The 16,499-nt window shown below is 45.3% G+C and overlaps 1 protein-coding gene across 1 annotated transcript in view; it reads left to right on the forward strand.

Annotated features, from left to right (window-relative positions):
* Positions 1-13,950: 13,950 nt before the first annotated feature.
* The window catches only part of TOMM70 (translocase of outer mitochondrial membrane 70), a 48,294-nt gene continuing 45,745 nt past the window's right edge, over positions 13,951-16,499 (forward strand). Inside the window, exon 1 of the mRNA XM_080657752.1 lies at positions 13,951-14,493. Within this exon, the coding sequence (XP_080513878.1) occupies positions 14,167-14,493 (327 nt within the window). The 5' untranslated portion in view covers positions 13,951-14,166. The remainder of the gene's footprint in view (positions 14,494-16,499) is intronic.

The following is a 16,499-nucleotide window of genomic DNA, read 5'->3' on the forward strand; positions in this document are numbered from 1 at the left end:
AAAGATCTTATAAATCTGTGTGAGTGGGCAGAAAGGTAGCAAAGGAGTGCACTAAATAATACATATGAGCTATCAGTCATAGCTAAGGAGTGGGAACTGGGGTTATTGTAGACTGTTCCCTGCAGATAAATGCAGAGGCTCCTTCTGACAGTAAAAAGAGCAGCCACTTAATTGAATCATCAAGTGACATTCCTCCTGAGAAGCAAAGCAGTAACACCCACTCAACTGATGCTTTGATGGAAGTTGAATTAGGCAGAAACCATCAGGAGAAAGACTGGGGAACAGCTAATAGCACGAGGGCTCAGCGGTAACAGGGACTTCCATATATTATAAGTGGGATACAAAGAAAAATCCAAGTCGATTCCAGTGATAACAGCTGCGGGGGGGGGGGGGGGGAGCTGGTAGCAGTGACTACAGTCTGCTTCAGGCTGGGAACTAGTATCATGATGATGGTGCTGCTGGCGGCAGCAGCAGCAATGAGCTGGTTTCCCAGGAGCACCAGTGGTGTTGGACAGCAGTGGTGGTACCAGACCATTAATGTTGGCAACAGTATAATGGAGATAAAGCAGCATTTGGGAACTTGTGCAACAAACACTTGATCAACCCTTTACTCAGCACTGACCATGTTTCAGATATCATCTTGGGCAGATAAATAAGTTAACAAACACCCATTATATCCCCAAGCTCAAAACAGATATAGGAGTACAAAGATGATTAGAACATAGTCCTCGCCCTACAGGGACTCAGAATTGAGTATTGGTAGCACACATAAGGACAAATAATTAAGGCAATGAGATCATTGTGGAAAAGAAATATGAACTGTATGTTCCAACACAAAAAGAGAAAATATATTCCTTTGCTCTAACACAGTGGTTCTCAACCTTTTTAATGCCGTGACCCTTTAATACAGTTCCTCATGTTGTGGTGACCCCCAACCATAAAATTATTTTCGTTGCTACTTCATAACTGTAATTTTGCTACTGTTAATGAATCGTAATGTAAATATCTGTATTTTCCTATGGTCGCGACCCACAGGGTTGAGAACTGCTAGCAGGGTTGCCTAAGACCATTGGTAAACACAGATATTTACATTACGATTCATTAACAGTAGCAAAATTACAGTTATGAAGTAGCAACGAAAATAATTTTATGGTTGGGGGTCACCACAACATGAGGAACTGTATTAAAGGGTTGTGGCATTAAAAAGGTTGAGAACCACTGCTCTAACATATAGCATTAGAGGAGGCATTGTATTAGGCACTGTATAAGATACAAGATGAATCAGACATAGCTTCTATTCTGAGATGCTTATAGTTCAGTAGATGGAACAGTGGGCAGTGTCTGCAGAAGTGGTTCGAGCTGTCTCAGGGAAACCCCAATGTGGCTGTGGCCCAGCTCTTTGCTAGGGTACTCTCCTATACTCCCACGGCCTTCTCTCTGTCCCTGTTGTTTCTTTTCTGAGAGCCCCATCCTCTCCCACCCACACTCCTGCGCTCCTTCGGCTATGGGCTAGGCCGGGCCCTGGCAGCCTCTTTCCTCGGTCCTGTCCTGAAACAGAGCAACAAGGCTAGGGGACTGTGGAGACTGAGGCTGCAGGAGCCTTGCACATTAGTTCTCGATCCCCTCCACTACTCTGCTCTGCCTTTCCCTGCCTGGAAGGCAGCCACGGGTGGGAGTGACAAGGTCATTCATCCCATCCTCCCTTAAGACTGGCGTGCCTCTGATGTGGGCCTCCAGGCCCTTCTCATCCAGTGAACACACACACACACACACACCCTTTCCCTGGCAGAGCTGATGGTGACGGGCCTGGGCTCCCCTTCCACCATGGTGCCTTCACTAACCCAGGAGCTGAGCTTTCCTCTCTGTGTGACCTGCCCTGTCAAACTCTATGGTCAGGGATTCAAGCTGCAATAGAAAAAAAAAAAAAAAAAAAAAGACACTAAAGAGCTTGCTCTCCTCCTTGGTGAGCACACACACAGAAAAGCAGAGGTCATGTGAGAACACAATGAGAAGGAGGCTGTCTGCAGGCCAAGGATAGAGAGAGCCCTTACCAGAAATAGAATCTTATCTTGGACTCTAGCTTCCAGAACTGTGATAAATAAAAAATGTTGTTGTTTAAGCCACCTGGTCTATGGTATATGGTTATAGCAGCCCTAGCAAGCCAATATAGATTTTGGTACAGGGAGTAGGGCTCCTAGTCCCCCAAAATGCATGTTCTTTCCTCATGCAAAATGCATTCATTCCATCCCAATAGCCCTCAAAGTCTTAGCTCATTGCAGCATCCACTCTGAAATGTAACATCCAAAGTTTCATTTAAATATTGCCTAAATTAGGTATGGGTGAGACATCCTATATAATAAAAGGGTAATATGCAAATTGACCCTAATGGCAGAACAATTGGGAACAACCAGTCACTATATCACTCCCTGACCACCAGGGGGCAGACGCCCAATGCAGGAGCTTTCCCCTGGTGGTCACTGCACTTCCACAGGGGGAGCACTGCTCAGCCAGAAGCTGGCTCATGGCTGGCCAGCGCAGCAGCAGTGGTGGGAGCCTCTCCCGCTTCCGTGGCAGTGCTAAGGATGCCCAACTAACAGCTTAGGCCTGCTCCCCGAGGGCTGCAAAGGGATGTCTGACTGCCAGCTTAGGCCCGATCCCCAGGGGAGTGGGCCTAAGCTGGCAGGTGGACATCCCCCGAGGGCTCCTGGACTGCGAGAGGGATGTCTGACTGCCAGCAGGCCTAAGCCAGCAGGTGGACATTTCCTGAGGGCTCCTGGACTGCGAGAGGGCACAGGCTGGGCAGAGGGACCCCCGCGCCACACCTCCCCCCCCCCCTGAGTGCACGAATTTTCATGCACTGGGCCTCTAGTGAAACATAATTCATCCTGAGGCAAAATTCTTCTCCAGCTGTGAACCTGTAAAACTAGTTATGTGCTTCCAAAAGACAATGGTGTGACACTCCCATTCCAAATGGGAGAAATAGAAGAGAAGGAACAGGTGGTGGGTCCCATGCAAGTCTAAAATTTAGCAAGGCAAGTTCCATTATATCTGCCCTCCAGGCCCATGGAGATAGTAGCATCACCTCCATCACTCTAGTGTGGGATGGGGGCAGGCCTATCCATGAAGCTCTCTGCAAGGATGGCCCTGCCCCTGAAGTACTGGCCCCACACTTTGAAATAGAGGAGGAAATTGCCCTGCCCCCTGTGGTAGGAATGGCAGCCCTGAATCTGAATAGCCTTTGAGTCATTTTTCACTGTCTCTTGAAAGATAAAGCAAATAGCTCTATGGTCCTGTCCTATAAAATCTCAAAAGTCTGACAACCTTCCTTCCTTCTGTCCCATTCTTTTAGTCTTCTTTAGTCCCAACAGGTAGTGTTTCTGCTGGTATAATCCCATCACTCTTCTTGGCTTCTGCTGACATGGATGATTAAGCCCACGAATTGCACTCATTATCTGTCAAATGGTTGTTTAACCACACCCCTAGAGTTCTCTTCAAAACAAGCTTTCTCATTTTTTGCAGTATAGATAGGCTCAGCATTTTCCCAATTTCCCAGTTCTGGTTCCTTTTTACTTAACAGTTCCTTCTTGAACCCATCTCTCCCCTCTTGCATTATACTACAAGCAGTAAGGATGACCCAAGCAACACTTTCAATACTTGGCTTAGAAGTCTCCTCTGCTAAATATCCAATTTCATCACTTGCAAGTTCTACCCTCTACAAAACACTAGAATACAATTCAGCCAAGTTCTTTTCCACTTTATAACAAGTTATCACTTTCCCCCCGTTTCCAATAACCCATTCCTCATTTCTGTCTCAGACCTCACTGGAATGGCATTTAACCTTCGTATTTCCACCAACATTCTGCTTGGGATTATTTATATACTAGAGGCCCAGTGTGTTGGAAGCTGCCCATTGCCTTCACTAGCAGAGAGGTGTGGACAAGGAGTCCGGAAGGCTGGTCAACCTTGAGGCTCTGGCAAGGGTCAAAGCCATACACCCACTGTCTAGTTGAAACAAAGGTAGCTGAAGCAACTTCCACCTTTTAGTCTTATGTAAATCCTTACTGATAAAGATAGTTTGCCTGTTACTGGAAATTGCCTGCCTAAGGGCTATAGGTGGATCCCAAACCTGAATAAAAGGGATCACAAGGCCAGAGCAAAGCAGAGTCCTCTCTTGAGCTTCCGCCTGGCCCCCTATTCCCAAATTAGTATTTTCTTGTCTAGTCTCTTTCATTTGCATGCAGCCTCCTCCAGAGCCTGAACCCTGAACCTGAACCCTGAACCACGCAGGACATGGGGGGTACACTCGCACCGGTGCACGAAATTGTACACTTGGGGCGGGGGGGAGGGGGGGCGCGTCCCTCAGCCCAGCTTGCACCCTCTCAAGGAGCAGGCCTAAGTCATCAGTCACACATCCTTAGCGCCGCCGTGGAGGCCAGAGAGGCTTCTGCCACCGCCGCTGCACTCACCTGCCGTGAGCCCGGCTTCTGGCTGAGCGGCACTCCCCTGTGAAAGCACACTAACCACCAGGGGGCAGCTCCTGCATTGAGCATCTGCCCCCTGGTGGTCAGTGTGCATCATAGCGACCAGTCGTTCCGCAGTTCAGTCGATTTGCATATTAGACTTCGATTATATAGGATTTCTGTAGAAGATGGAAGTTTTGTCTCCAGTTCTTCTCTTTCCTACCCAAGCTCTCACCAGAATCACCTTTAATGTTCTTATAACTACCAACAGTTCCTTCAGAGCAATTGCAGCCTTTTCTAGCATGTACTTTAAAACTCTTCCAGCCTCATCCCAATGCACATCTCCAATGCCACTTCCACATTTTTAGGTATTTGTACAGTAGCATTCAATGTCTAGTGTAGAAATCTGTATTATTCAGTGTTCTCTGGAGAAACAGAAACAATAGGATATATATAAAATAATGAATAGACTCATGAAATTATGGAGACCAAGAAGTCCCAAGATCTGCAGTCAGCAAGCTGGTGACCCAAGAGAGATGATGGTGTAAGTTCCAGTTAGAAAGATGGCAAGCTTAAGATCCAAGAACAGCCAGTGTTTCAGTTCCAGTCCAAAGGCAAGAAAAGATCAACATCCCAGCTCAAGGCAGTTGAAGTTCCCTCTTACTCAAGGGAGGATCAGCCTTTTTGTTCTATTCAGCCCTCCAACTGAGGACAATCTGCTTTACTCATCCATAAAAAAACCCTCACAGACACATCCAGAATAATCTGAGTACCTCATGGCCCAGTGAAGTTGACACATAAAATTAACCATTATAATGACTACTAGAGGCCCGGTGCACAAAATTCATGCACTGGGGCTGGGGGGGTCCCTCAGCCCGGCCTGTGCCCTCTCACAGTCCAGGACCCCTCGATCCTTACCGCCCACCTGCTTGCTGCTCCCTACCGCTCAGCTCGCTGCTCCTTAGTGCTGCTGCGGAGGTTCCCGCCACCTCTGTTGCACTCGCCAGCCATGAGCCCGGCTTCTGGCTGAGCTGCCCTCCCCCTGTGGGAGCACACTGACCACCAGGGGGCAGCTCCTACGTTAAGCATCTGCCCCCTGGAGATCAGTTCATAGCAACCAGTCATTCTACCGTTGGGTCCATTTGCATATTAGGGTTTTATTATATAAGATATTTTGGTCTCTGGGAGTACAAGATGAAGAAAGTTTCTGTCCTCATGGAGCTTATATTCTACTGATGGGGTCACATAAATGATTTCAAACACTGCTAAATGCTTACAATGTGGACCAAGGCAACAAAGTGTATGAGAGGAAGTGGGGGTAACAGAGACATTTAACCTTACAGAATTCGAGAGGGTCTAAAAGTCTTTGAGCTCAAGAACGAACTTTGAGTTACACTTTGGAAAGACTAATCTAGTGTCAAGGTGCAGAATGACACGTAGAAGAGAGGCACTGGAGGCTGGAACGCTATTACAGCATTCAGGAAAGATGAAAGAAAAAGAGAAAAAAGGGAAGAAACTACTATTTTTTGAGCACCTATTGTGTGTCAGACATACTGTTAAGGGTTTTCACATATTTGAACTGGAAAGTGACTGAGGCATGAAAAGGAAGAAAAATATTTAAGAGATATTGCAAAGAATCATCAAGACATCATAGCTGATTTTGTTTACATGTGTGTATATCGGTACATCCACTTGTGCTTGGGGAGGTAGGATTGGAAAAGAGGAAGGTCAGAAAAAGATCTAAAGTTTCAATTATGGGTACCCCATAAGGTAATAGTAGCACTATAAGAAAAAAAGGAGAGAAACCAAGATGGCGGCATAGATAAACACCTGAAATTGCTGCCTCGCACAACCACTTCAAAACTACAACTAAAATACAAAACGGACATCATCCAGAACCACAGGAAGGCTGGCTAAGTGGAAATTCTACAACTAGAAGGGAAGAGAAAAGCACACTGAGACTCAGAGGAGCTGCGGAAGTAAAGGCAGAGGTACGGAGGCACATATGTGGAGAGGGCTGGCAACTGAGTATGCAGCTGTCTTTTTCAAGTGGGAGGGAGACAAAAACTCCTGACTGCTCTGAACTCCAGTTCCAGGCGAGACTCTGGGGACCCAGAGTCATACGGGGAGAAACTGGACTATCTGGCAGTGGGTGGAACTCGAGGGCGGCTTTCTCTCAGAGGTGCTTGCAGCAATTACCAAGGGACACTGAGACCCGGGGGCCTCCTCGAGCAGGGCTGATGGGAAGCCATTGCTGTTTGCTCTGCCCTGAGAACCCGCCCCACCCAAACTGTGCACAGAGGCTTTTGCATAAGAATGGCCTGGTCCTTTGAAATCTAAACTTACCTAACAAACTGCAGCTGAGTCAGTGAGACCCAGAACATCCAAAAGAAGGCCCAAGGCCCCACAGCAGCTTGCATTGCTTCTCAGCTGGGCCTCATCTGGGCACCTCCAAACCCCAAACAAAGAAGAGGAATCTGCAGATCTCTCCGTAGCTCCTGCTGGGTGGCCTCAGGCAGAGGCTAAATTTGCACCTCCTTGGAGATCCAAGAGCCAGTGTACCCAGTGGTCAGAGTAGGACCATCCAGATTACAACTCCTCAGATCCATAAGGGACACACTCAGGGGGCAGACTCAGTGAGCACTAAAGCCCCATTGAAGCAAATATGGCCTCATAAGGGTGTCTCCAGCACAGAAGTTCTCCCATCGTAGACACAGCTGATCCTCACAGCCAATTGGCCTGGAGGTCAATTATCTCCAGTGATACCAACAACAATCAAGACTTAACTACAACAAGGCTGAGCACACAGTCCACAAAGGGGTGCACCAAGAGTGTCCACCTCAGGTAACTGGGGAGGCTGAGCCACTGGGCCCTATAGGACACCTACCACACAAAGCTACTCCACCAACTCAGGGAAGCAGGCAAAATGCGCAAAGAAACAGGTCACAAATGTAAGAAATGGAGGAAAGCAAACGAATGGATATAGAGTTAAAAACCACAGTTACAAGGTTTTTCAAGAATTTTCTAGAAAAGGCCGATAAATTTAGTGAGACCCTCAAGGATATGAAAAAGGAACAACTAGAAATTAAGCATACACTGACTGAAATAAAAAATAATATACAAAGATCCAACAGCAGACTAGAGGATCCCAAGAATCAAGTCAAAGATTTGAAATACAAAGAAGCAAAAAACACCCAACCGGAAAAGCAAAAAGAAAAAAAGAATCCAAAAATATGAAGATAGTGTAAGGAGCCTCTGGGACAACTTCAAGCATACCAACATCAGAATTATGGGAGTGCCAGAAGAAGAGAGAGAGCAAGATACTGAAAACCTATTTGAAGAAATAATGACAGAAAACTTCCCCCACCTGGTGAAAGAAATAGACTTACAAGTCCAGGAAGTGCAGAGAACCCCAAACAAAGGGAATCCAAAAGAGGACCACACCAAGACACATCATAATTAAAATGCCAAGAGCAAAAGACAAAGAGAGAATATTAAAAGCAGCAAGAGAAAAACAGTTAGTTACCTACAAGGGAGCACCCATACGATTGTCAGCTGATTTCTCAACAGAAACCATGCAGGCCAAAAGGGAGTGGCAAGAAATATTCAAAGTGATGAATAGCAAGAACCTACAACCAAGATTACTCTCTACCCAGCAAAGCTATCATTCAGAATTGAAAGTCAGATAAAGAGCTTCACAGATAAGAAAAAGCTAAAGGAGTTCATCACCACCAAATCAGTATTATATGAAATGCTGAAAGGTATTCTTTAAGAAGAGGAAGAAGAAGAAAAGGGTAAGGTAAAAATTATGAACAACAAATACATATCTATCAACAAGTGAATCTAAAAATCAAGTGAGTAAAAAATCTGATGAACAGAATGGACTGGTGAATATAATAGAATCAGGGGCATAGAAAGGGAGTGGACTGACAATTCTCTGGGGGAAAGGGGTGTGGGGGGTGCGGGAAGAGACTGGACAAAAATCTTACACCTATGGATGAGGACAGTGGGGTGGGGTGTAAGGGCAGAGGGTGGGGTGGGACTCAGGTGGAGGGGAGCTATGGGGGGAAAAAAGAGGAACAATTGTAATAATCTGAACAATAAAGATTTATTTTAAAAAAAGAAAAAAAGGATTACACAAACGGAAAGAATGAGAAGGGAACATGATGAGGTACACATTTTAAAATAAGGCATCCAGGGCTTCTGGTAAAGATGGAAGCGGAGGTAAACACAGTACTTGCATACTCCCATAACCACATAAAAATTACAACTAAATTACAGAACAATCATCATTCAGAACTGTGAAGCTATTTAAATCAATTAAAATGAAAACTTTAGTCAGACTAGCTATCAATAGCCACATGTGGCTAGGGGCTATCATATTGGACATCATAGTTATAAAACATTTCCAATACCCCAGAAAGTTCTATTGGACAGCATTTATCTAGAGATTGGTTGGAGTAGAACCAAGAAAATTTAGTCTCCTGAAAGTCAGGGAAAACAGGGTTTCAAGAAGTAAATGACAAGTGCTTCAATAAAAGCATATGAAGACCAAAAACAAACAAATAATTTATAGTGACTTTAAAGCAGTTTCAGACTAGTAATAAAGTTAGAAACTAGATTATAAGAGATTTTGGATGATGGGTGATAAATAAGTAGAGATAATAGGTGTAGACAATTCTTTCCAGTAAAGAAAAACAGAGAGAATGGAAACCTAAGGAAGAGTTCAAAGAGAATCGAGCTGTGTATGTACGTACTAGTATTTAATATAAGTATGTTTGTGGGCTCACTGGAAGACTTAGATACCAATTAACCAGCTATCCACCAACTTTCCCAATCAGAAAGGCTTTCATGTAGCAATAACAATAGAGGGTATATAATCATACAATTTTAAAGCTATGAGGAGCCTCAGAAATAATCTAACCCACTGGTCTCATTATATAGAAAGTAGAGGTGCCCATAACCACACAGCTCAGTAGTATAAAATCTAGAATAAGAACTCAGGTCTGCATGTGCCAGTTAGACATTTTACCTCATTCAACTGACCAGAGAAGAGGTGAAGAAAGCTTTTTATATTGAGTTCCATTAATCTAGCAAAACAAACAAACAAACAAACAAAAAACGGAGAAATGTCTATGTTCACATATACAAAACTTCAATTTTTTATAAAGGAGACATAGTTTTCTTCTTTAAAATTTAGAAAAACAGAGAACAAAGATTTGAGTGTCTCCTATTTTATATAACAAACTAGAGGCCCGAATTATGCATAGGTGGGGTCCCTCAGGATAGCCTGTGGGGATTGGGCCCCAGCTCACAGCCCCAGCTTGCACAGAGTCTTGAAGCCCCACAGCTCTGTCTGGCACCCCACAGTGACCTGGCACCACCCCCTCACCTACTCCATCATCCTGCCTGCGGAGTGATGGGGGGGGGGGGGAAGGGGGGCGCCACCTGGCTCCCTCAGCACCTGGGAGCCAGGCGGCAGCCCTGCCCCCACCTCCCGCCCCTGCCACTGGTCGCAGTCTGCAGGGCAATCGGGCCCCCGCTCATACCCACCTTGGCCTGGTGCTGCCCCATCACCTGCTCCACCATCCCGCTGTGGTCCCGTGCTGGAAGCTAATTCCAGCATGTCAGCAGGGCTGAGTCATCTGGAATGGCTGAGGGCATTTCCCCAAACTTGAAAAGGATGCATAAATGATTGCTTGCTGCCAGACAGCTGAGGGCATTTCAATCTACATGTTATTGCCTCCGCTGGCCAAACACCTGAACAGCCAAAGGCAGTTCCCCCAATCTGACAATGGATTCTGTATAATAAACCTTGGGCTTTGATGTGTATATCTACCTTGCCTTGGGACAGTTTGTGTTAATAAAAAGCAAGGGGTCTTGAGACAAGCAGAACTTGGTTTCTTTAGCTAAGTCTCCTCTGGCTACCCCAAAATGCCTTCCAAAATTGTTTCATCTCTAGACTCTTTAATAATTTACAACAGCCCCTTCTCCAGATTCCTGAACCCTTCTAGATGCTGAGAAACACACACTGGCATTAGTCCCGTTCTCGTCGGGGCCCATTGGGGCCAGCAGTGCCTCCACTGCTGCCCGCTGCCAGCACTGTATCGCTGACACCCACCATGTTCCGCACCACCCCCTGGTGGTCAGCGCACATCATAGTGAGCAGTCAAATTCCCGAACTCCTGGTCGAACAATTTGCATACTAGGCTTTTATTACATAGGATTACACTAAAAAGACTTTAAATATTACCTATCTAAATCTTTCTTATAACCTGAGAGGTGTTATGTTTTTGCTGTTTCACAATCTAGAGATGTATGCATCAGATCAGGAAGGTCACAAAGCTAGTGACATTCTTGCTCAGTTCTGTACTCTAATCAATTTGGAAATGATGGAGAAAATGGGAGGACAGATGAATAGGCTCAGGAATGGACATCAGATTGACAAAGTATAAAATCAACAAGAACAAATTCATTTATTGATGTTGATCTTAAAAATAAAGTCCCCAGCCTGGCAGCCCAGCTGGCATGGCTTAGTGGTTGAGCGTCGACCTATAAACCAGGAAGACACGGTTCAATTCCTGGCCAGGGCACATGCCTGGGTTTTGGGCTTGATCCCCAGGGTAGGATATGCGGGAGGCAGCCAATCAATTATTCTCTCTCATCATTGATGTTTCTATCTCTCTCGCCTTTTTCCTCCCTCTCTGAAATCAATAAAAATATATTGTTTAAAAATTAAGTCTCCAAAAACAGCCCTTTAGATAAATCTTAATTAAACAAATGTTTCAAGAACCTCTAACATTGTCTTTGGAGAGGGGAACTGGGTGTCTGGGGACAAGAGTTGGAGAAAGACTTCACAGTAAACCCTTTGTAACTTTTGGGTTGTAACCATAACAACCTATTATTTATGTCAATAAATAAATACGTCTTTTTGAAACACTTTAAATGTTTTAGTTCCCACCAATAGTTTGTAATTAATAGCACTTGACAATCCCCTATGAAGCTGCAGAAAAATGGACATTTCAGGAAAAAAATCATAATTGCTCTGAAAAGGAAAGGGAAAAATCATGTAAAGGGGCACAAGACTTGCTTTGTGGGGCTGGGAATCAGGGACAGACAACCTTTGCTGCAACCATTACTACAATGTATTTGATCAATTCCATTGCTATCATATTTTTTAAATGTTTTTATTGATTTTTGGAGAGAGAGGAAGAGGGAGAAGGAAGAGATAGAAACATCAGTGAGAGAGAAACATCATCAATCGGGGCAGGTGCCCTGATGGGTAATGGAACTAGCGACCTCTTGGAGCATGGGTCCACCCTCAACCACTTAGCCACAAGGCAGGCCCCTATCATCTTTAGCTCATCTTTTCAGTCTGTTGCTATGGAAACTTGTTGCCTGAAAGCAATTTACTAATAGGAATCTGTATGAAGCAAAAGAAAAGCGATGATTATGAAACTTTCAAAGTAGGCCATGCTAATTTAATCTATTTTGGTGCCACTTAATACATTATCTTTCATTTGTTATGTAGTGCTACTGTAATGTTGAACATCCTCCATTGTACCCCAAAAGAAATTGATCACTTGTAAATTTTTAATACAGAGGTCTTGATAACGCAAGAAATCATTCAAACCTGCAAAGAATTTTGTGAGTTTATTTGGGCCAAATTGTCGATAATTGACGGGAAGCAGAAGCTCAACCTATTGGGATAATGCTCCGAAGAATGGTGGTCTTTCACCTATTTTTATAACGTACCATCAAAGGTGGAGATATAAGTGGGTTACATGAAATCCATTGGTGATAGATTAGGGAAGCGAGAGAAAGCAAAGGGGAACCTCTGGGAATGGATAAAAAGTAAAATGATAGACACATGCTTCTTTTACATAGATGGGTATAGGAGAGTTAACAGTCAAAGATTAACAAGATAACAATAAAAATAAGGGAATTTGTCCTCTGCACCCAGGTGCCATTTGTTGTGTCCTGAGGGATCCGGAAAAGGGAAGTTACAAGTTGCCCTGACATTCCACAGGTATGTTACCTTAGATGCAAAAAGACAATAGGCTCAGTAAAAATAGAAGTTGATCTTTGTCAGGGAAGACACTGGCATAGAACATGACTACCCACTATAAACTATTTTTATCTTTTTTAATATTTTTAACTTGATTTCAGAGAGGAAGGAGAGGGAGAGAAACATAAATGATGAGAATCATTGATTGGCTGCTTCCCTCTTTAATTGTTTTTATAAACTGCTTTTTAATTAAAGGTTTTAATTTCAGACCATCCTTTAGGTTACTTTAGGTCCCTTGAGTTTGCAAGGCGACCAGGCAGGACTTCCCTTAGTCAGGTTAGCATTCGGACGGTCGCTTTTCATCCAGTCTGCAGACTGGCATACCTGAAATGGGGAGCCGCAGTTCTGAATTCTGATTCTCTATTAATACTTGTCTTTTCTCCTTAAAAAATACTGTGAATTCCACACAATTCCTGGCTAAGAAAATTTTTGTTTGAAGAGATCTTTGCAGAGCACAGGGAAAGGAAGACAAAGCTGTTAATATGTGAAAGCTCTGAACTAAAATTTCTATTTGGGAATGAGGTAAGAAGACTGACATTTAGTGCAAAAAAAAAAAAAGGACATTGGGCAGATCAGAGCACTGGAGAGGGTGGCGGGTATTTTAAGGAGCGTCGTGTGAGCTGGGGTGCCAGGCACAACCCAGTACAAGATACAAACTCTTAAAGAAAAGCTGGTAACCCTGGGTCTTCGCGTTTCTGCCCACTCAGTTGGAGAACCAGGTAACAACACACCGACGTCATCGCTTTCATAACTAGCGCGCCGGGGAGCCGCAAGGACCCCATTCAAGCCATTTCGACAAAGCCAGCCTGGATTTGCCGGTTTCCACCCAGTCCGACTGCTGCCATCTACTGTTGCCCCACGTCTCAAATTAAAATCTGGCCATGGTACAGATAAGATCGGGGATACAGCAGGTTATCTTCAGCTTTGAGCACTTTTCTCTTACATCTTTGAAAGTCCTTCCAATCCCTTAGTTTCCAGGACACAGACAATCGAGCAAACGGCAGCGGGATCATAAGAAGCGCCGACGTGGCGATATCTAGAAAACGAGGGGTCCAAATTCCACCAATAAACTGGGCAACTCGGCCTACGCCCCGCCCACCACCCCTGCCAGCCAATAACCTTCACAAATCCTCTGCCACTCTCGCCCATTCTTAGGGCCCCTGCAGAGCTTTCCTCAGCTCTGATCGCCTGCACGCCATAAAACCCTGTGCATACGCGCCGCTCCTCGGCTTCGCCAGACATCGGCTACCAGCGGAGACCCAAGACCCCCGAAGACAGTCTCACAAACAACAGCGGGGCGAGAGGAAGGAGAAAGGGCTGCCCGGACGCCCACCTGACGCTTCTGTACAGTTTCCCTTGACCCGGAAGTGATCCTCCCATACTCCGTTTTCTCCCCCCCCCCCCCCCCCGCCCGCCTCCTCTACAGTTACAATGGGAGGAGGAGGGCGGCCAGATCTGGCCCGGCATGCCCTGGGCTTCCGGTGACCTCTGGCCCTTTTCTGTCTTATGCTGTTGCTTCCTAGCGTGCTCTCTCGCTCTCAGCCTTCCTTCCCTCCCTCCGGTTTTCCTTCGCACGCTAACTGGTGGTGACTGTGGCGCCCGCAACCAGCAGAGAGGCGGTGGCGGAGGACACTCGTCATGGCTGCCTCTAAGCCTGTAGAGGCGGCGGTAGTCGCTGCGGCTGCGCCCGGCTCCGGGAGTGGGGTGGGCGGCGGCGGCGCGGCTGCGGGCCCGGGCACAGGGGGCCTGCCGCGATGGCAGCTGGCGCTGGCGGTCGGGGCGCCCCTGCTGCTGGGCGCGGGTGCAATGTACTTGTGGAGCCGGCAGCGACGGCGCCGAGAGGCTGGAGGTCGAGGCGATGCCGGCGGCTTGAAGCGCAACAGTGAACGGAAGACCCCGGAGGGGAGGGCCAGCCCGGCCCCGGGCAGCGGACACCCCGAAGACCCCGGCGCTCACCTGGAAATGGTGAGAAGCAGCCCTAGCCATGGAGGTGGAACCCAGCGGGTGCAGCTTTCCTTGACGGGTTGTGCCGGGCAGGGGCCTTCCCTGCGGACGGCAGCACGTGGGCTTAGGGAGAGCCATTTCTGGCTGCCTTTAGAGGGAATGGAGTAGCCCGAGGGCACAGGTTAGCGACATTCTTTGACAGCTTTCTTTTGGTTTCAGAAAAGTGTTTTTCTCGGTGACACAGCACTTATCTCTAGCGTTGCAAATGTGACGATTGTATTAAGTAGTGAAGGAAACCAAATTCCATTAACGATGGGTACATTGTAATATGAATTGCTTTGGTGATTCCCAAGGCCTGGCACTTAATCGGTAATAACCTTTTAAGAACGAGCCACTCCCCTTTTTTAAGTGTTTTAGGATGGAGGATGGGTAAATACGGTGACTGTAGGTTGACTGTAAATGGTGTTCATTGACTTCCTTTTTTCCATCTGTGAGAGTGAGTTCTTAACCATTTTGGACAGAAGCATCTTAAATTCGTTTTTTATTTTACCTTGACATTTACATGAACAAGCCTGACATGCTTGAAACAGATTCTCTGATGTTAGGCGAAGCATTGGAGTATCCCCTGAACTGCTTTGTATGGTTTTGTTGAACTATTAAATCCTTTTGGTATCAAACAGCTATGTGGGGAATTGGCCAGGCTGCATCTAACACTAGGATGGGGTAAGGATGGAGGGTCTTATCCAAGACTGGGATTATACAATGGTAGTTCCAGAATAAATCAGAGGTCAAAGAAACCTTTGGTCAAATAACTCCAGTTTATATACATTTACAAATCATTTCCATATACTGTTCATGTTCAAGACATGTTTTACCAAGTCAGCTTTGAAGGAAGTTTTTTTTTTTAATATATTTTATTGATTTTTTACAGAGAGGAAGGGAGAGGGATAGAGAGCTAGAAACATCGATTAGAGAGAAACATCTATCAGATGCCTTCTGTACACCCCCTACAGGGGATGTGCCCACAACCAAGGTACATGCCCTTGACCGGAATTGAACCTGGGATCCTTGAGTCTGAAGGCCAACGCTCTATCCACTGAGCCAAACCGGTTAGGGCTGAAAGAAGTTTTGATGTGGTAATGAACTACCGTAGTTTAGTGCTTACTATGTTTCTGTGATGCTAGGCCTGGAGAGAGCCAGAGGTTTTTTCCAATAGGAGAGTAAACAGAAAAGATGCACAACAGTATGGTGGAACTAGGAGATGTGCACTTTATATTGGGTTCTCCATCATAGTTACCTTGGGAAGGTCTTTTTTTTTTTTTTTAAATTCTCACTCAAGGATATTTTCCATTGATTTTTGGAGAGTAGAAGAGAGAGCGAAACATCGATGTGACACATCAATTGGTTGCCTCCTGCACGAGCCCCAACCAGGGTCCTTGCGGGAGAAGCCTGCAACCGAGGTACATGCCCTGGAGGGGAATCCACCTGGGACCCTTCAGTCCACAGGCTGAAGCTCTATCCACTGAGGCTAGGGCAGGAAGGTCATTTTCTCTCTCTGGTCTTCGTGTCATCCTGCATAATTAGATCTCTTACATTTCTTCCAGCCCTAAATGGCAATTCTGAGTGCTGCTAATAAGAGGTAATTAATCCATTCAGGGATTCTTTGAATTAGTCATCACTTGTCTCATGTCATTTTCATGTATCTGAAATTATCTGGCCTTTCCTAGTTCATCTTTATAAATTTTAAATTCAATTTTTAATCACAGAAGAATAGTAGATGAATGAAAAATACATAAAAGTTCTGTTATATAATAATCACCAAAAATATAGTTCCTGTACATGAAACTAGGTTTTGACATTTCATTTCATTGCATTTTCTTCCTTTTTTTTTTTTTTTTTCTGTTGCATTTTCAAATACTACCCCACCTCAGCCATTTGGTATTTGATAGAATCTAGTAAACTCTTTCATTTTCAGCATTGTCTGGGTCAACACTGTGATGATTTTTAAATTTCATGGTGTTTTGTAG

The sequence above is a fragment of the Plecotus auritus genome, assembly GCF_963455305.1.
Source record: "Plecotus auritus genome assembly, chromosome: 2".
NCBI lineage: Eukaryota > Metazoa > Chordata > Mammalia > Chiroptera > Vespertilionidae > Plecotus > Plecotus auritus.